Source organism: Rutidosis leptorrhynchoides, chromosome 11, assembly GCF_046630445.1.
Source record: "Rutidosis leptorrhynchoides isolate AG116_Rl617_1_P2 chromosome 11, CSIRO_AGI_Rlap_v1, whole genome shotgun sequence".
NCBI lineage: Eukaryota > Viridiplantae > Streptophyta > Magnoliopsida > Asterales > Asteraceae > Rutidosis > Rutidosis leptorrhynchoides.
In genome coordinates this window covers 148,054,516-148,076,516 of record NC_092343.1, presented here as the reverse complement: position 1 = coordinate 148,076,516, position 22,001 = coordinate 148,054,516, and the positions used below count along the sequence as shown (strand labels likewise).

The 22,001-nt window shown below is 34.6% G+C and overlaps 1 protein-coding gene across 1 annotated transcript; it reads right to left on the bottom strand.

Moving 5' to 3' along the window:
- Nucleotides 1–15,441: 15,441 nt before the first annotated feature.
- LOC139875048 (uncharacterized) lies at nt 15,442–16,071 on the bottom strand. The gene has a single exon (XM_071862424.1). The coding sequence runs from the start codon at nt 16,069–16,071 to the stop codon at nt 15,442–15,444; it is 630 nt and encodes a 209-aa protein (XP_071718525.1).
- Between the last annotated feature and the right edge of the window lie 5,930 nt (nt 16,072–22,001).

Below are 22,001 nucleotides of genomic sequence, written 5' to 3'. Positions count from 1 at the left end.
TCTAGACAAGCAATTTTTACATATATCATAAAGCATAAGCACACTATATTACATATATTACACCACACGAATACAACTATCTTATTCTGACTTGCTCGTTTCTTCTTCTTCGGTTTTGGTTCGTTTTGCCAAGTTTCTAGGGATATATGATGTTCCCCTAATACTAGCTGTCATTTTCCACAACGGTTTAGAAAAACCTGGTGGTTTAGAGGTTCCCGGGTCATTGTTACAACTTAAGGACTTCGGGGGTTGACGATACATATAAAGTTCATCGGGGTTGGAATTAGATTTCTCAATTTTTATGCCCTTTCCCTTATTATTTTCTTTTGCCTTTTTAAATTCAGTTGGGGTAATTTCTATAACATCATCGGAATTCTCGTCGGAATCCGATTCATCGGAGAATTGGTAATCCTCCCAATATTTTGCTTCCTTAGCGGAAACACCATTGACCATAATTAACCTTGGTCGGTTGGTTGAGGATTTTCTTTTACTTAACCGTTTTATTATTTTCCCCACCGGTTCTATTTCCTCCTCCGGTTCCTCCTCTTCCGGTTCTGATTCTTCTTCCGGTTCCTCTTCGGGAACTTGTGAATCAGTCCAATATATATTCGACTCTTCGTTATTATTAGGTGAGTCAATGGGATTTGTGCTAGAGGTAGACATCTATCACACAATATCAAACATGTTAAGAGATTAATATATCACATAATATATACATGTTAATAATATATAGTTTCCAACAAAAATGTTAAGCAATCATTTTTAAAGAAAACACGACCGAAGTCCAGACTCACTAATGCATCCTAACAAACTCGATAAGACACACTAATGCAAATTTTCTGGTTCTCTAAGACCAAAGCTCTGATACCAACTGAAATGTACCGTTCTTATTGATTAAAAACGTTCCATATTAATTGATTTCGTTGCGAGGTTTTGACCTCTATATGAGACGTTTTTCAAAGACTGCATTCATTTTAAAACAAACCATAACCTTTTTTTCATCAATAAAGGTTTAAAAAGCTTTACGTAGATTATCAAATAATGATAATCTAAAATATCCTGTTTACACACGACCATTACATAATGGTTTACAATACAAATATGTTACAACAAAATAAGTTTCTTGAATGCAGTTTTTACACAATATCATACAAGCATGGACTCCAAATATCGTCCTTATTTAAGTATGCGATAGCGGAAGCTCTTAATAATCACCTGAGAATAAACATGCTTAAAACGTCAACAAAAATGTTGATGAGTTATAGGTTTAACCTATATATTATCAAATCATAATAATAGACCACAAGATTTCATATTTCAATACACATCCCATACATAGAGATAAAAATCATTCATATGGTGAACACCTGGTAACCGACATTAACAAGATGCATATTTAAGAATATCCCCATCATTCCGGGACACACTTCGGATATGATATAAATTTCGAAGTACTAAAGCATCCGGTACTTTGGATGGGGTTTATTAGGCCCAATAGATCTATCTTTAGGATTCGCGTCAATTAGGGTGTCTGTTCCCTAATTCTTAGATTACCAGACTTAATAAAAAGGGGCATATTCGATTTCGATAATTCAACCATAGAATGTAGTTTCACGTACTTGTGTCTATTTTGTAAATCATTTATAAAACCTGCATGTATTCTCATCCCAAAAATATTAGATTTTAAAAGTGGGACTATAACTCACTTTCACAGATTTTTTTACTTCGTCGGGAAGTAAGACTTGGCCACTGGTCGATTCACGAACCTATAACAAATATGTACATATATATCAAGGTATGTTCAAAATATATTTACAACACTTTTAATACATTTTGATGTTTTAAGTTTATTAAGTCAGCTGTCCTCGTTAGTAACCTACAAATAGTTGTCCACAGTTAGATGTACAGAAATAAATTGATATATATTATCTTGAATCAATCCACGACCCAGTGTATACATATCTCAGTATTGATCACAACTCAAACTATATATATTTTGGAATCAACCTCAACCCTGTATAGCTAACTCCAACATTCACATATAGAGTGTCTATGATTGTTCCGAAATATATATAGATGTGTCGACATGATAGGTCGAAACATTGTATATGTATCTATGGTATCTCAAGATTACATAATATACAATACAAGTTGATTAAGTTTTGGTTGGAATAGATTTGTTACCAATTTTCACGTAGCTAAAATGAGAAAAATTATCCAATCTTGTTTTACCCATAACTTCTTCATTTTAAATCCGTTTTGAGTGAATCAAATTGCTATGGTTTCATATTGAACTCTAATTTAAGAATCTAAACCGAAAAGTATAGGTTTACAGTCAGAAAATTAAGTTACGTGTCAATTACTAAAGAGGTAGTCATTTCCGTCGAAAAAACGACATCTTGATGACCATTTTAGAAAACATACTTTCACTTTGAGTTTAACCATGATTTTTGGATATAGTTTCATGTTCATAAGAAAAATAATTTTCCCAAAAGAACAACTTTTAAATCAAAGTTTATCATAGTTTTTAATTAACTAACCCAAAACAGCCCGCGGTGTTACTACGACGGTGTATGTCCGGTTTTACGGTGTTCTTCGTGTTTCCAGATTTTAAATCATTAAGTTAGCATATCATATAGATATAGAACATGTGTTTAGTTGATTTTAAAAGTTATGTTAGAAGGATTAACTTTTGTTTGTGAACAAGTTTAGAATTAACTAAACTATGTTCTAGTGATTACAAGTTTAAACCTTCGAATAAGATAGCTTTATATGTATGAATAGAATGATGTTATGAACATCATTACTACCTCAAGTTCCTTGGATAAACCTACTGGAAATGAGAAAAATAGATCTAGCTTCAAAGGATCCTTGGATGGCTTGAAAGTTCTTGAAGCAGAATCATGACACGAAAACAAGTTCAAGTAAGATCATCACTTGAAATAAGATTGTTATAGTTATAGAAATTGAACCAAAGTTTGAATATGATTATTACCTTGTATTAGAATGATAACCTACTGTAAGAAACAAAGATTTCTTGAGGTTGGATGATCACCTTACAAGATTGGAAGTGAGCTAGCAAACTTGAAAGTATTCTTGATTTTATGTAACTAGAACTTGTAGAATTTATGAAGAACACTTAGAACTTGAAGATAGAACTTGAGAGAGATCAATTATATGAAGAAAATTGAAGAATGAAAGTGTTTGTAGGTATTTTTGGTCGTTGGTGTATGGATTAGATATAAAGGATATGTAATTTTGTTTTCATGTAAATAAGTCATGAATGATTACTCATATTTTTGTAATTTTATGAGATATTTCATGCTAGTTGCCAAATGATGGTTCCCACATGTGTTAGGTGACTCACATGGGCTGCTAAGAGCTGATCATTGGAGTGTATATACCAATAGTACATACATCTAAAAGCTGTGTATTGTACGAGTACGAATACGGGTGCATACGAGTAGAATTGTTGATGAAACTGAACGACGATGTAATTGTAAGCATTTTTGTTAAGTAGAAGTATTTTGATAAGTTTCTTGAAGTCTTTCAAAAGTGTATGAATACATATTAAAACACTACATGTATATACATTTTAACTGAGTCGTTAAGTCATCGTTAGTCGTTACATGTAAGTGTTGTTTTGAAACCTTTAGGTTAACGATCTTGTTGAATGTTGTTAACCCATTGTTTATTATAACAAATGAGATGTTAAATTGTTATATTATCATGATATTATGATATATAATATATCTTAGTATGATATATATACAGTTAAATGTCGTTACAACGATAATCGTCACATATATGTCTCGTTTCGAAATCATTAAGTTAGTAGTCTTATTTTTACATATGTATTTCATTGTTAATACACTTAATAATATATTTACTTATCATTTAACATAATTAACTAAGTGTATCAATATCTTAATATGATTCATATGTACCTAGTAAGACGTTGTTATAACGATAATCGTTATATATATCGTTTTCGAGTTTCTTAAATTAATAGTCTCATTTTTATGTATATAACTCATTGTTAAAATACCTAATGAGATATATACTTATAATAAAATCATGTTAACTATATATATAACCATATATATGTCATCGTATAGTTTTTACAAGTTTTAACGTTCGTGAATCACCGGTCAACTTGGGTGGTCAATTGTCTATATGAAACATATTTCAATTAATCAAGTCTTAACAAGTTTGATTGCTTAACATGTTGGAAACATTTAATCATGAAAATATCAATCTCAATTAATATATATAAACATGGAAAAGTTCGGGTCACTACAAGTTTGTCATTGTTTTCATCGATGACATACTTATTTACTCAAAGAATGATCAAGAGCACGAAGAACATTTGAGAAAAGTGCTAGAAGTATTGAGGAAAGAAAAACTGTACGCTAAGTTTTCAAAGTGTGCATTTTGGTTGGAAGAAGTTCAATTCCTCGGTCACATAGTGAACAAAGAAGGTATCCAGGTGGACCCGGCAAAGATCGAAACTGTTGAAAAGTGGGAAACCCCAAAAACTCCGAAGCATATACGTCAATTTTTAGGATTGGCTGGTTACTACAGAAGATTCATCCAAGATTTCTCCAAAATAGCAAAACCCTTGACTGCATTAACGCATAAAGGGAAGAAATTTGAATGGAAGGATGAACAAGAGAAGGCATTTCAGTTATTGAAAAAAAAGCTAACTATGGCACCTATATTGTCATTGCCTGAAGGGAATGATGATTTTGTGATATATTGTGACGCCTCAAAGCAAGGTCTCAGTTGTGTATTAATGCAACGAATGAAGGTAATTGCTTATGCGTCTAGACAATTGAAGATCCACGAGCAAAATTATACGACGCATGATTTGGAATTAGGCGCGGTTGTTTTTGCATTAAAGACTTGGAGGCACTACTTATATGGGGTCAAAAGTATTATATATACCGACCACAAAAGTATTCAACACATATTTAATCAGAAACAACTGAATATGAGGCAGCGTAGGTGGATTGAATTGTTGAATGATTACTACCTCAAGTTTTGTGGATAAACCTAATGGAAAAGAGACAAATGGATCTAGCTTCAAAGGATCTTGGATGGCTTGAAAGTTCTTGAAGTAGAATCATGACACGAAAACAAGTTCAAGTAAGATTTCCACTCGAAATAAGATTATTATAGTTATAGAAATTGAATCAAAGTTTGAATATGAGTATTACCTTGTATTAGAAAGATATCTTACTGTAAATAAGAAATATTTCTTGAGGTTGGATGATCACTCTACAAGATTGGAAGTAAGCTAGCAAACTTGGAAGTATTCTTGATTTTATGAAACTAGAACTTGTAGAATTTATGAAGAACACTTAGAACTTGAAGATAGAACTTGAGAGAGATCAATTAGATGAAGAAAATTGAAGAATGAAAGTGTTTGTAGGTGTTTTTGGTCGTTGGTGTATGGATTGGATATAAAGGATATGTAATTTTGTTTTCATGTAAATAAGTCATGAATGATTACTCATATTTTTGTAATTTTATGAGATATTTCATGCTAGTTGCCAAATGATGGTTCCCACATGTGTTAGGTGACTCACATGGGCTACTAAGAGCTGATCATTGGAGTGTATATACCAATAGTACATACATCTAAAAGCTGTGTATTGTACGAGTACGAATACGGGTGCATACGAGTAGAATTGTTGATGAAACTGAACGAGGTTGTAATTGTAAGCATTTTTGTTAAGTAGAAGTATTTTGATAAGTGTCTTGAAGTCTTTCAAAAGTCTATGAATACATATTAAAACACTACATGTATATACATTTTAACTGAGTCGTTAAGTCATCGTTAGTCGTTACATGTAAGTGTTGTTTTGAAACCTTTAGGTTAACGATCTTGGTAAATGTTGTTAACCCAATGTTTATAATATCAAATGAGATTTTAAATTATTATATTATCATGATATTATGATGTATGAATATCTCTTAATATGATATATATACATTAAATGTCGTTACAACGATAATCGTTACATATATGTCTCGTTTCAAAATCATTAAGTTAGTAGTCTTGTTTTTACATATGTAGTTCATTGTTAATATACTTAATGATATGTTTACTTATCATAATATCATGTTAACTATATATATATATATATATATATCCATATATATGTCATCATATAGTTTTTACAAGTTTTAACGTTCGTGAATCACCGGTCAACTTGGGTGATCAATTGTCTATATGAAACCTATTTCAATTAATCAAGTCTTAACAAGTTTGATTGCTTAACACATTGGAAACATTTAGTCATGTAAATATCAATCTCAATTAATATATATAAACATGGAAAAGTTCGGGTCACTGCACAATATCCTTCCAATATGTAAAGGTTTTAGTTGCAATTGTTCTATTTTCAAGTAATATTCGTTTATATTAAATAAGTGCAAAGACAAAAGGCAAAAACGACGATTTGAAGACGCAAACGACCAAAAAGCTCAAATGTACAAGATACAGTCCAAGTGGTTCGATTTATTGATAAGAAACGTCTAAAAATGACAAGAGTACAAGTTGCGGAACGCAAAGTACAAGATATTAAATTATACGAAAGGACGTTCGAAAATCCGGAACCGGGACCTGAGCCAACTATCAACGCGCGACGCAATGGAGCGAAAATTATGAGTCAACTATGCACAAGAATATAATATAATATTTAAATAATTATATAAATTATTTATATATTATATATATTTAATAAAAACGTCGGCAAACAAGAGAACAAAAGTCATGTGGGCTGGACAGGCTGGCCATGCGATCGCATGGCCTGGAAGCACAATTTACATGCGATCGCATGGGCCTCAGGATCAGGTCACATTCCTATAAATTGAAAGTTTGCTCGAACGTTTAACACACACATATATATCATATACTCCTCTGTAATAATAATAAATATATATATATATATATATATATATTATATATAGTATAGATTAGTTTTATATTAGATTAGTTTAGTTAATGCAACGATTATTTACGGGTTTTAAAGCCGGAACTCTGTCCGTGTAACACTACGCGATAAATAATCAATGTAAGTTATGTTCTCCTTTTTAAATTAATGTCTCGTAGCTAAGTTATTATTATGCTTATTCAAGCCGAAGTAATCATGATGTTGTGCTAAAAATATTAAGACGGGGTAATTGGGCTTTGTACCATAATTGGGGTTTGGACAAGAGAACGACACTTGTGGAAATTAGACTATGAGCTATTAATGGGTTTTATATTTGTTAATTGAATGACAGTTCGTTAATTTAATATAAAAATTACAATTGGACGTACCTATAAATAACCACATACACTCGATCGGACACGATGGGCGGGATATTTATAAGTACTAATAATCGTTCATTTAACCGGACACGGGAATGGATTAATAGTTAATGGACTAATTAAATCAGGGGTGAATTATATACAAGGACACTTGGTGTAATTATAGTTTAAGTCCCCAATTAGTTGAAATATTTGACTTCGGATATAAGGACAATTTGACGAGGACACTCGCACTTTAAATTTATGACCGATGGACTGTTATAACCAAATGGACATATTGAATAATCCAGGACAAAGGACAATTAACCCATGGTAATAAATTAAAATCAACACGTCGAACATCATGAATACGGAAGTTTAAATAAGCATAATATATTTTATATTTCCTCGTACTTTTATTTATTGTCTTTTTAATTATTTTTATTTATTCTATCGTTATTTAATTATCGTCATTTATATTTACGCTTAAAACTTAAAACCGACAAACCGGTCATTAAACGGTAAACTCCCTTTTATATATTATTATATATAATTATATATATTTTGTACAAATATAGTTAATAAAAATATAGTGTGACCGTCTCCCTGTGGAACGAACCGAACTTACTAAAAACTATACTACTCTACGATTAGGTACACTGCCTATAGTGTTGTAGCAAGGTTTAGGTATATCCATCTGTAAATAAATAATTAAAACTTGTGTAATATTTCGTCATATTTCGTATTAAAAATATAACTATTTCGTACAACCACGCTACCACATCACGTACACTGAGAAAACTTGTACTTTACGTTTCACGACTCGTACCTTTGACAAAATATAGCCTTAAATTATCCATAAACTATACCACTCGAAATATAACTTATACATTTGAGTGTTTTGGTCATTACTTCTATAAATCCAGTTCGGATTGTTCTCTGCAACTCGGGAACATGAAGTTGGGAACCGGGGCCTGGCTATCCTTCGTTTGCAGTCGACGTTCCTTTCAGGCAGTGGCCGTTTAGTCCATGGTCCATTGGATAGTCGGTGCAAGGCCAGAAATTGGAACACATTGATTCCGCTCGCTTGGCCCAACATTGGATTTGTTTGTAAAGCCTTGGCCATTTCGAGGGTGGGCCATTACTTCTATAAATCATCGTCTTGTTATTTACTAATATAATAGTATTATCAAACGTTTTATAACCAAGTTAATATCTATTCTCAATATTTATAAACACGTTTTAAATACACATTGCAAGTTATTCATACAATTAATATTCCAACTTATCATAAATATTCAAATAGATATTTAAACCAATAAGTTTAATGCACAGTATCATACAATTAATGCTTCGTTCCGTTTTCAAGTTATAGTATATATAGTATCTATTTACACATAATTGTTCGCGAATCGTTGAGAACAATCGAAGGGTAATTGAACATATGAAAGTAGTTCAAAAATAGTGAGATTCAGTTTTACAGACTTTGCTTATCTTGTCAGAAACGTTAATCATACAAAGATTAAGTTTAAATTTGGTCAGAAATTTTCGAGTCGTCACATACCGTCACCCACTTCGACACTTAAGGGTTCATTTATTACAATAACAGGCACATTTAATTTAGCACAAAATATAGTTGACACAAACGAGCGATTTGCTCCACAGTCAAATAGTACACGAGCCGACACAGAATTACTAAGAACATACCGGTGATTGCATCTTCAGTAGTAGTGGCAGCGTCTACTGACATCTAAAATGCTCTAGCTTCAGGTGGTGGAGGATTCTTACGCTTCTGCTCCACGGAGGAAGCAGATGATCCCCCAAATGACACAGCACATACCCCTTACCTGGACCCGCCCCGGAATAACTCTATCTTACAGCTGGAGACTATGCATATCTATGACCCTCTTTATGACAATTCCAACACACATTATTCTTAAATGAACAATCTTGAGGCTCATGTCTCACTATACCACAACGCAAACACCGTTTCATTAATGTTGAACACTGTCCACTGTGCGAAACCCTACACACTCTACACCATGTCTTCTGACTGCTTGACACTGATCCACCCTGGCTAGATTTCCTTTTTGGCTTAAACCGACTTGATTTCTTTGATTGCTGGCTAGACTGACTTGCCGTTGGTTTCACTTGCGATACACTTTCAGTTTTCACACTTCTCGCCGACTTAATATCACTTTCAGTTACCTTTGCCAACATATGCGCTTGTGACAAAGTAGTAGCAAGTCTTGCAATCGTGCGATACTCAGGTCGTAGAATTTCTACAAACCGTTGCACTCTGGACTGTTCATCAGGTATCCACTGATGCACGAACCTTAACTTGTCCATAAAGTGCTCAAACGCTTCATCGACTATCATGCCTTCAGTCATCGTCATTTGCATGAACTCTGGCTTCAATCGATTGATATCAAATGCAGTGCAATACTGCTCCTGGACCTTTGCTACAAATTGATCCCAAGTAACCTGATTAAGTTGCTCTTATGACAACGAAGCAGTGATCGCATCCCACCAAACCATAGCTCGATTCTTTAACAGTCGACTGGCATAAGTCACCCGTAATTATTGTTCATATTGGCAAGCTTTCAATGCCCATTCTACTTCCCTTAACCAGTTCATTGTCACAATCGGATCATGATGACTCGAATACTCAGAAGGCTTACAATCTAAAAACTGCTTATACGTACACTTCTTTTTCTCCTTCACCACTTGCTGAAACATCGGGGTTTGAATTGGATTCATTGTTGCATACTGGTATTGAAAAGGGTATTGGTATTGTTTGGAAGATTGATATGGCATTTGAGGTTGAGACTGACGGGGTTGAGAAGCACTACTCGACGGGCCAGATGTATACTGAGTACCAGTAAACCCTGGAGGTTTCAGTGGATCACTAGCTTCAGACACTACGGTTGAATGCCTGATTAGGGCCTCTAATTCCTTCACTTTTTCTCAAGTTTCCTGTAACTGGCCTTCTAAATGTTGAGCATAATCATCCGGATCACTTTCTGGACTATATTCCAATGATGGCGCTCTAAATATTACGGGTTCGGGAGTCACAGGGCATCGTTAGTTCTTGTCGGGTCAACCATATCTGTCTGCAAACACATCATCTCACAGAAGCTTAGTTGATAACCTGTTAGCACCTATTACTAAGCACAATCACCTAGGCACATATCTCTACATTCACTTATTCCTCACTCGGATGTTTGACATGACACATTCATAAGTTTGGGAGTAAGTCACTTACACAGTGCACATACTGCCAAACCTATGCTCTGATACCAACTTGTAACATCGTACTTTTTACATACACACATTTTTTTAAAGACACTCACAGCGGAAGACTTATTAATTTCCATATCATATATTAGTACATACTATATGTTTACACAAAATCACAGGTGTTACGTTATTAATACAAACCATTTGACCATATTGTTTATTACAAAACATCAGAGTTATTCATTGTGTCAAACAACTTCAGTTGTCCTGCAAAACCCACAAAAAGCTGCTAATACACACCTGCAGGGCAACACTGTGGGGGAATTAGCATAACGCTAAGTGGATGGCAATATCTAGGTGACATTCTCCTCTTGGCTGAGTGCAGTAAGAGCTGGAATGTCAATGCATTCTATGCCTTTGCTGGTTTCATCGTAAATCTTCTGCGCAACATCCATCTCGCACACTTCCTTATCAATAACCTCTGGATAAGTTGGACCGATTCCATAGGCTTTCTCAATTACTGATAAAAATTCGCAACGTTCACGGAGTTTAACTGCATTAAGGTACTCTTGAAATTTTTGCGAAACAGGTTGGGAATCCATTATTTTGTGGCTCAAATTGGGAAGGTATGCGACGAGTTGTTTGAACTGCTCATCTGTAGCTTTAGTTTGCAGCTGGAACTCAAGTGCAGTAGTCAGTGTGGTCACTTGAGCTTCCACGGTTTGAAGTGCGGTTTGAGATGATTCAAGATTTTCCTTTAATGTTGTGTTTTCCTTCTCTAGGCGCACGATATTTTTCTCAGCTTGCTTTAACGCCTTTTCTTGAGCTATAAGCTCCTTCACCAACTTGTCCCTGCGGGGGACATCGTCCAAAAGAAGGCATAATGCAGTATATAAGTTTTGCACCCGTGCACTTTCCACGGTCTCATCGTCAAATTTCTTGAACTCTGCGCGAACATCTGGAGGAACCGCAGATATAAGCTGCTCTAATTGATTTGCGGCAGTTGCACGGTCAATGTTCATGTGTTCAAGAAAATTGTCAAATTTAATTGACATAATCGGGCTTGCTGGAGTGAAGTCCTTGCTGAAAATGTTCTGTGGAATATCTTGTGAGATGTTGAACTGCACACCCTCCTGCGAACCTTTTGTAAGGTCGATGGTTTCTGCGTAAAATTGTAACAATGAATGTTACGCATAAAAGTGCAGTATGAATGCGTTGTAGTAAAAATAATAGCATTTTGAATAATCAAGTTAAGGCAACTATTTTGTATACCTTCTTCTTCTTCTTCTTCTTCAGAATCTTCTTGAATGACTTGCTTTCCGCGCTTCTTTCCTGACGCAGAAGGGTTAATGGTTGAACTTTTGCGTTTACCTTTGTCATGAATCTCTGCAATTTGGTTTTCATTAATCAATGGTTCCTCAACATCAACAATTTCATCATTCTCTATTGAACGACGGCAGGAGGTGCATCCTTGAAGGTTCTTTTGATGCATAATTTGATCGAGAGAGATCTCTGCGAAAGTTATCATAATTGTTACAAAGTCATATATATTAATATTCGCAGTAATAAAATACAAATTAAAATAAAACGCAAGTGTATACCGTTGTCATCTGCATCCTTGAAGATGCCATGTTGGTTTCTCCAAGGCCAATGCGTGGAGATTCTGCCTACATGAAGAGGCACAATCCCATATGGGCGAATCTGCAATCGCACATTAACGAGCAGTTGGAAAGTATCGGTTTCATAATCGTCAAGTGCGACGCAATCTTTGCTGTATTCTGAACAGGAAGTAACCCAGCTGTTAATCTTTTTATAATCACGAAGGGCGGATCTTTTTATAAAAAAATAAGATTGTTGCCATTTGCCGACGTTTTCCTTCGGTGTATCCATGACACCATTGCGGCATTTAAAGCTGAACCAGCTAGCATCATGTGCCATGATAGATGAGAATTTGTGAAATACATCTACAGAAGGTGGTCTGTTTATGGCATTACAGTACATTTCGAACACGATAAGTTTGGCTACCGCATTCGGATGCCCTTGACCAGGCCCAACCGCATAAAATTGGCACGCGGATAAAAAGAAGTTGGTGAAAGGAAGCCTCAAATTGCCTGAGTATAGGGAGGTTTCGTAAATGGTAATATATCCTTCTGGAGGATTGTCTGCAGTAACACCTGCTGCAGGTGCAACAGGTGCGAATTGGTCAAGTAGTGGATAGTTACGCTTGATCTGCTCAAGCAATTCCTCGGTAATCAGCAAATTAAAGTCACGAACTGAGGGTCCGGAAGTTGCAGGGGATCGAGATGTAGACATGATAAATGTATGGATGTGAGTTGATTAAGGGTAAGAATAAAAAGCGCAGAAAGATGGTGAAGTGCGAGGAAAATTGTAAATATGCTTTTTAGAGAGAGAAAATAGTGTGAGAAAGTGAAAATGGACATATGCGGTGATATTATCTATTTTTACTTTCACGATTGCAAATAGCCGTTTATGCATACTCATGATAATCTAACGGTTATTAACATGCGAATGGATTGCAACGGCTAGAAATATAGCCGTTAGCAGGAAAATCACAATGCGGATGGATCATTTAAGTAATGCGCGACATTGCGAAAAACATGCGTGTGACCTTTACACCCCGTATGCACTATAATTTTTCTTTTTTAAGAGTTTATTGTCTTACTTTTTCTGCGAAAATGTAAAACAATAAACTGGGGGGACTTGATCATATACATACTTATGTATATGTATATTTTTAGTGCGAAAGGCCATTTAAAGGCAAAAGCACAAGACAACTAAACCGCAATGTGAATGCGGTAGGAATTGCGCAGAACATTAAAGTGTGCGGAGGCTTCTCGCAGTGTTTGTGCGGAATGCCTAAGTGCCCTCATAATCTTACTTCCGCGTAACTCCTGGACCTATAAATAGGGAGCTTGGCCTCTCATTTTAGGTTGTTGATTCTGGAAGGGTTGCCCTAGCCATATTGATTTCTCTCGTGACTTTGCCCGAGATTAAATCATTGTTTGGTTAAGGTAATTTTCGAAGACCGGGACATGGTTGTTGATCGTTTAGCACTTAACGAAATACGACAATAAGGTCCCAAAACAATAATCGACATCCATTATACCCCCTCATTGCACTCAATCCTTGATTAACCGTAATTGGATAATCTAGGATTGATCAGACATCACTACAAGCATCAAGCACAACTTAAAGGCACTGGTCACTAATCACTTAAAGCCATACACAAGAGGACCGGCAACCCATAGCTGATCAAGCTAGAATATACCGATAGTACACACTAATGAGTCACTGGTATAGTCTTCCAGACGTGACGCACTCGTCATTCATACTATACCACTAATCAGTAACACTTGGACCCAATACTATCACCCTAAATACACAATGTAAATAGCATTGACCTCTTACGTTGGAATTCACCATCGACGTTCACTGGTGCGCACATAATCACATATAGTCACGATACTGGTCACAAACTCATTACACAGTTTAATTATAAGCATGGCACATATCACTATACTTGTCACTATATAATCACATCCATAAAGTGATAAAGATAATCCCACTCACCTAGAAGCACAAGTACTCAGTTGTCTTATATCACTGAGCCTTCACCTTTCCGTTTATCACCTGAGAATATCAGTTCTCTAGTTAGTACACTTTTCAATCAAATTACTCATTAGCATAAATATCACAGCAATACAGTAAATGGGTCAGAATTTCACTTGACCCAAACAAACAAACACTGTTACTCGCACGGATGAGGTCTCACTCGTGCGACTGACTATGCACACTCGCACAGGTGAGTATCCTCACTCACACAACTGACCTATCACTTATACTAGTGATTATCAAACCTACTCACACGGTTTAGTGTCTCACTCGTGTGAATGGACACTTCACTCGCACGAGTGAGTGCCTCAGACGCACGGTTGAGCAAGTACAGCAGCACAACTGCAATTCGAGCTCTTTACACCCAACCTAAAGTAATTTAGTATTTTAAAACCTTATCATTGGAAACTAGACCTTAAGACGATTCCAACGATAGGTTATTTGTCAAAAACGGAGTTACGGTTTGAAAGTTATAGCCTTTTCAATTTTACCAAAAGCTGACCACTGCTCAACCGCGTGGTTGAGCCCTCAACCGCGTGGTTGAGCCCTCAAAAGTGTGCTCAACCGTGTGGTTGAGCTGTCACTCGTGTGGGTGCTGAAAAACACCATCAGCTCGTTGTTTTTGAGTTTTTTACACCTAACACTCGATTTGTGCTTGTATTGATCAATCCAATGACCCAATAACACTATATAACACATATATAATCTATTTCTAACTTCAAACAAGCATAACAAACACATTCAAAGTATGAATTGATCATAAAAAAGCTTACCTTTTTCAAAACCCATTCAAACCCAATTTAATTCACCAAAATCTGAGATTTTTTACCTTGTTTTGATCCTTGAAAACACTTGGAATTGTATGCACAAAATCACTAGCTTTGAATTACACTTCTTGATTTTAGAATTTAGAGAGTAGAAAGTTGTTTTAGGGTTTATGTGTTGCTAAAAATGGAAATGGAATGAAACGTACAGGCATATATGTCTAATTTAGGTTTCTTCACATGAAGGTAAGCTCTTCCATCTAACACACTGGTATTTACCAGTTAATAACTGAAACCTAAAATCTTTAATAACTTATTCATTTTAAGTCCTATTCACAAAAGGAAATATGTTCTGTGACCCTTGTCACAAAGCGCACCTTATCCCATACACAATAATTATAAAACACATAATTATTAAAATCACTATATTAGCACATAATGGTAAATAAGTCATTACCACTAGGCCTGAAGCTAGGCTGTTACAAATCTACCCCCTTAAGAAGATTATGTCCTCGGAATATGGTCACGGTTAAACAGATGAGGGTATCTAGAGGTCATTAACTCCTCAGTCTCCCATGTCAGATTGGTGCCTAAACTATGCTTCCATTGCATAAGCACCATTGAAATCTTCTTTTTGCGTAACTTAGTCACTTTTCTGTCGACGATCCTCACTGATTCTTCCACCAATTTCTTACTTGAATCTACTTTCAGATCTTGGTGCTTAAGAATTTGATTTTCATCGTCCACTTTACACTTATGAATATAGAAGATGTTAAACGTGTCATGAGTACCTGCTAACTCTGGAGGAAGATCTAACACTACATTTTGATCGTTCAGCACTTGGAGTATTATAAAAGGACCAATGTATCTCGGAGCTAGTTTTCCTCGTTTACCTAATCGAATTACACCCTTCCACGGTGACACTTTTAAATACACACGTTCACCCATAGTAAACGTCATTGGTCTTCGACGAGGATCTGCATACATCTTTTGTCGATCTCTAGCAGCTTTCATCTTTTCACGTGCGATAGCCACTTTTTCTGCAGTCTGCTGCACAATTTCTGGACCCGCAAATTGTTTCTCACCTGCCTCCAACCAATACGATGGAGTTCTACACTTTCTACCATACAACATTTCATATGGCGGCATGCCTATACTCGAATGATAGGAGTCGTTTACGCAAATTCGACCAATGGCAGATGATAATCCCACGATCCACCATACTCTAACACACAAGCCCTTAACATATCCTCTAAAATTTGAATAGTTCGTTCACTTTGACTGTCAATCTGAGGATGATAAGTTGTACTAAGGTTGACACGAGTACCCAAATTTTCTTGTAGACTATTCCAGAAACTAGACACAAGTCGGGCATCTCTATCTGGCACAATAGCGATACTTAAAAAATTGAGAAAGTATAAGAATTACCAAATGAAATCACTCATAAATCACAAGATTACGTAATTTTGGAAATTTATGAAAAAATATTAAAGTATACAACTGAAAATGTATGTCTGAAATTGTATATACATCTGCAAAAACTTCAAAAAGTACCCTAAAAATTTGAGAAATGGTAAAAGTTGTTTAGGAGGTTGACTATCCGTTTTAAATTGCAGGTCAAATACGTTGATAATAATTGTAATTAAATTGATAATTGTAATTGAAATGAGATATATTGTAATAACTAAATGTGAGCATTGGATGAATAAAAAGTTATCACGTTAGCAGTGGAAGTTACAAAGTTAAGTTATTGCAAATTTAAATATCGAGCTTTGAGCCTGTGTGTTCCACAACTGTTAATGAACGGAAAAAAATATACGTGTAATAGTATGGAGTAAATAGGGTATTTCAAAATTGTTGACTAAATTTTAAAAACATCATCCAATATTGATAACAAAATAAATTCAAATCCAAATGAACCATCAACATATCAACATATAACATATATATTTGTACATTATATAAAGCGTGTGCTATAAATCCTACGTGTCACTACCAGATTCAATTACGCCACATGTAACTACCTCCATTAATTATTCCAATATTTTTCCCTAGAATAAACTTACCATATTTTTTTTCTACACCATAATTTTGTCTAAAATAAACTTACCATATTTTTCTCTACACCATATTTTTCTGTGTGAAATAAGCTTACCATATTGTGCTCAAAAATATACTTCTCAAGTTTTTCTCTAGAATAAACTTATTTTCTAACAAGCAAATTGAAAACTTACACACGAGTTCTTATATTTTTCTTTAAATTTTTTTACAACCCTACTGAACCATCAATTTATGCTTATAGATCAAAAGTAGTGATGACAAATGGACTGCTTGAATCAGGCCAAGTCGAACCTTACAATTTTTAAATATCGGTCATAACAGTCAGGTTCACAGTAAACACTCAACAGACGGGCTCATATAACTCAGTATCTTGCTATTATTATATATTCAATAGTTGCGAAAACATATATTTACAACTTCCGTTCAACAGACGGGCTCATAAACTAGTATATATATACGGTGATTAAATCTTAAACAAAATTTAATATAGTGAATTTGTATTATAATTTATAATAATAATTAATAATTAATAATTCGAAATTATAATATATGATTATAATTATGTATATTTAATATACAATATTTTAAAATATGTGTAATATATATATATGTAATTAACTAGGTAAGTGCTCCGCGCTCTGCTGCGGGTTTTGAATGACCATAAAACTGCGATACACATGTACAACAAACATTGTAAAGTTTTAGTAACATTTGAAAACATTTTAAGTATTGCTATGCGCATATATTACAAATGTATGTGAAAGAACACTATGTTAAGAGTCTATATTGAAATACAATAATCGTAAGTGTAAATAAGACAGGTAAAAACAAATAACAACACACTGTGAAACGCATCGGTTAAGAAAGTTTCTCCGGTGGCATTGTGAAATCTGCAATAAAAGCTAGCTAATTCCCCACTGAAATGTTGGAGCCCAGAAATGAACTACAAAATCATATAAGTCAACTTATATCAAAAATTTAAAAACGTTCATACAATCAATACAATTTACAAAAGATATATTTATTGATTGAGAGTTTGAGTGATCAAAATATATTTTATTTAGCCTTGTATTTGATAGAATTGCTATCATTACTTATATTAGTACACTCATATTTTCTTCATAGAACTATATTGTTTTGGTATATTCAGTCATACACCATGTTATAATATTAGGGTTCATGTCTTATCTTAGTACACTCATATTTTATTCATAGAACTATACTTTTTAATACAGTCAGTTATACACCATGTTATAATATTCTGGTTCATGTCAATTTTAAAACTGTAGACTAAAGTAAGGCTGCATTCTCAAGTTTTTTTTATAACAGAAAGGAAAGGAAACCGACAGATTAAAAATTGATAGTGATTCTCGAGTTTTTATTTTAAGTGGAAAGGAGAAGAGAGTAGAGGATTAGAAAGGATAGTACAGTTATATTTTGTTAACAACACTCTCCGCCCATATTTGGACGGATTAGGAAGGATAGTAAAAGACACTCATCCCCTTTCTTTTCCACTCATCTCCGCTAAAAAATAAACTCGAGAATACAGCGTAAGGGAAAGTTTCCCATCACAGACAAAAGGAACTACACTTTGACTTTATCAAGTCAATCAAACATGTTCTTTCTAAACTCTATTTTTCTTAAAGGTGTACAATTTGCAACACATAGTAGACACTCGGTACAAATTTTGCTATAATAACAATAAAAGTTACAGTCTTTCCTAATAGACAAGTACCAAAATCTAAAGCCAATTTGCATATCACACATATTACCTTACACATTGTATGAAATGCTAGGAATGTCAGCTACGTTCGTCAGGGTTTAAACATAGAAAATAACGATTAAAATTTAAAATTATCATCGTTATCCGAAGATAACTCAATAAGACATATCTCCATCGACATTGATCGTGATGGTGATAAAGAATACTTTTATATGAAAATATTAATTAAAAATTATAGATGAGATTAAAAGAGTGATCAATTGCTTACCTGATGGGAAAAGTCGATAGAACACCATAAATCGATACACAACATCATACCCGAAACGGTGATCTAAATAGACCTGAATAAGTATAAACAATATCATAATCAAATTCTAGCACCATCATTGACAATAAACTTGAAGAACAATGGTTAGTTAATTTTATCTGAAAGAAACACTAAAGGTTACCAATATTTAAAGAGATGAAACTTCACTGCATTTCCATACTTCACAGTCTCCATCAAAATAGCCATCACAGTTGTGTTGTCTGTGTTAGTATGCATAAACGTTTACACTTGGCAATAGATTGTTCTACTCTATTACAAAAGCCAGTGGCAGCAACATTTGATAGTTTACACTTGAAAAAAAACACACACATTAAATCAAAACCATACCGAATGTTGTTGGCTGTTTTGAGTGGGTCTGCGTTGCGTCTGCTATACATCTAGTGTATTCATATTAGAAACAGGAAAATTATGGAACCCAAAAAAATCATAAGGCTGAAATTCAAATCACAAAACCACCCATATGGACATTTTCAACATGGAACAATGTTGACTCATTATGTAACTCATCAAGCCACTTGTATTATCACATTTATATTAATATTACATCTAAATACCCATAAGAGAAGATCAATTAAGTCTTAGTCAGAATTACAGAAGAAGCAAACCTCCAAATGCCTCAACTCAATCATGGAGACCTAGATGGTTAGTGCCTTTCTTAGAGAACCCGTCCTTGAGAAAGATCTTGAAGTATATAAACCATTTGTATGTCGATTTAAGCCTGTAAAAATAGAAAATAAGCCAACCTGGTTTAATAGCAGCTTTAAAAACAAATATAGTAAGATCATAACTTTGGTTAGCAAGATCCCTCGGGCGTGCGAAGAACATCATCAGTGTACTCATGATAGATTGCCAAAACATATAGGACATAGCAAAAAATTCGAAATAGAAGACAACTGTTGTACCCACAATATTAATGTTAGCAATAAAATTAATTTTTTTTTTTTTTTTTTTTATCAAACCTAGAGAGTGAATATAGTTATTCTGGCCCATACGCAGATGAAAAGGTCAATTTGTGTAAGTTATTCCTGACCCATATTCAAATGGGTCAATAAATAAGATCATCTGAAGTGGATACGGTTTTAAAGTCACCTGCATTAATAATTCCATGATACGCGTAATCTTTTGCTATTCTTTCTTTTTTGCGTCTCGATTGGGTTAATAAATAACTTATGCAGATTATGATTAATTTTTTTGTAAGTGCTTCGAGTGAACCCTAGAGACCCATTTTGACATATACAAATGCTACCAATATTTAAGAACACATGCGACCTGTTGCGCGCATTATAGACTTGCACCCGACCTTTCCTTTTACATACCTTCTTTAAGCCAGAATTTTTCAGCCTTAGTATCGATACGACAATACTTTGCTTTGAAGAAGAGACTTTGTCAACTTCAGCTTCTCATTCACCCAATGTGATACAATAGTGCATGTAACAACGCTGTATGTAGCGCAATAAAAAAAAACAGGGGAATAATGTCCATAAACGTAACGCAAATAGATTCACATACTACATTAGCTATATTTCTTTCAACCATTGATAAACCAAGAAGTGCCAGCAAGTTTAGGACTACATTAATAAAGAACACCAAAAGTCAGCCAACTATTATACAAAGTTGTTTTTATTTGTTTATCTCTGTAGATGTTAGTGATGTTTGCTAAATTAATCAGTCCAAGACCAATAGCACAGTCACATCAACAGTTCACAAATGCGCATATCATCAACACCATGAATACTAAAAGTAAATAAAAGGACTTTTGTGATCCAAAAAGTTGATATATTCATTACACAAAGTAGAATTTTATCCTAAAACCAATTAGTTAATGTGATTTAGTGGACAACAAACGAATTAACTGAAATAATTATCTAATACCACATACAGACATAAATATCGACATAGATGAACCTTTCTTCAAAGTCCATATTAAAATTGATTCACAGTAAACATGTATGCCTAATTATCTATATAAGCAAGCTGAAACATTGAGCATTAGAAAGCTTCTCAGAGCAATGAACACACTGGATCTTGTACAGTATCTTCCTTTTTAGCTTTGCATGTGATTATATATGAAAAATTCTGCATGCGCATTTAATCATATTTATTAAGCTTGGCAACGTTCTCAAAAGGTTCAATGTGAAAGGAATTCCGTGAATTTAAACCTGAAAGTTAGTTGTTTGAAGCTTAATGGAACAAAGCGTGATGAAATTATACTGTAGAGATCAGTCGCAGGGGAAGTGGACATGGAAAGGTTTGTGAAAATTGAATCGAGAATTTTAAGTTGGTCTAAAACCTAAAGACAGTCGGCCGAGTGAGTATACACACACGACTGTGTGAGTACCACACACGACCGACCGAGTTTGAATTTGAATGAGATGTGTTTGAAACACACTCGGCCAAGTGAGTGACACTCACGGCCAAGTGAGTAACACACTCGACCGAGTGTGTCTGAGGGTATAAAAAGGCTTGAAGGTCAGACGGCTCAAAACACTTGTGTGATTTTTGAGCGAATTTTACCCAGAAATTTTGAAGTTGTGGAACGAGTTTTTGATTGTGATTGTTATATACATCCTTTCTTTGTGATTACAGCGCCACAAACGAGGTATTCCAAGTCGCTTTCATTAGTTAGTTTTGATTGATTTTATGTTCGAATGTGAAACTATAAATCGAACATTTTGTAGACTTTGTTTGTTAAAATTGATGATATGATTGTGATAATCGGCCTTCTTAGTGTCTATAGAGACCAGATTTTGAACCAAAACAACAGTCTGATCGTTTTGACAAATTGGGTGAACCGAAGAACACGTGCGACCGAGTCTGTGACACACTCGACCGAGTGAGTCCACACACTCGATCGGTTGTATACACGGACGGCCGTGTGTCTCTACACACACTACCGAGTGTTCAAACCCTAATTTGTGATATTTTGTTGTTTTTTGTATTTTGTTGATGAAT

Coding starts and splice junctions, on each gene's coding strand:
- LOC139875048 (XM_071862424.1), bottom strand. CDS start 16,071: ATGTTGTATGGTAGAAAGTGTAGAACTCCATCGTATTGGTTGGAGGCA.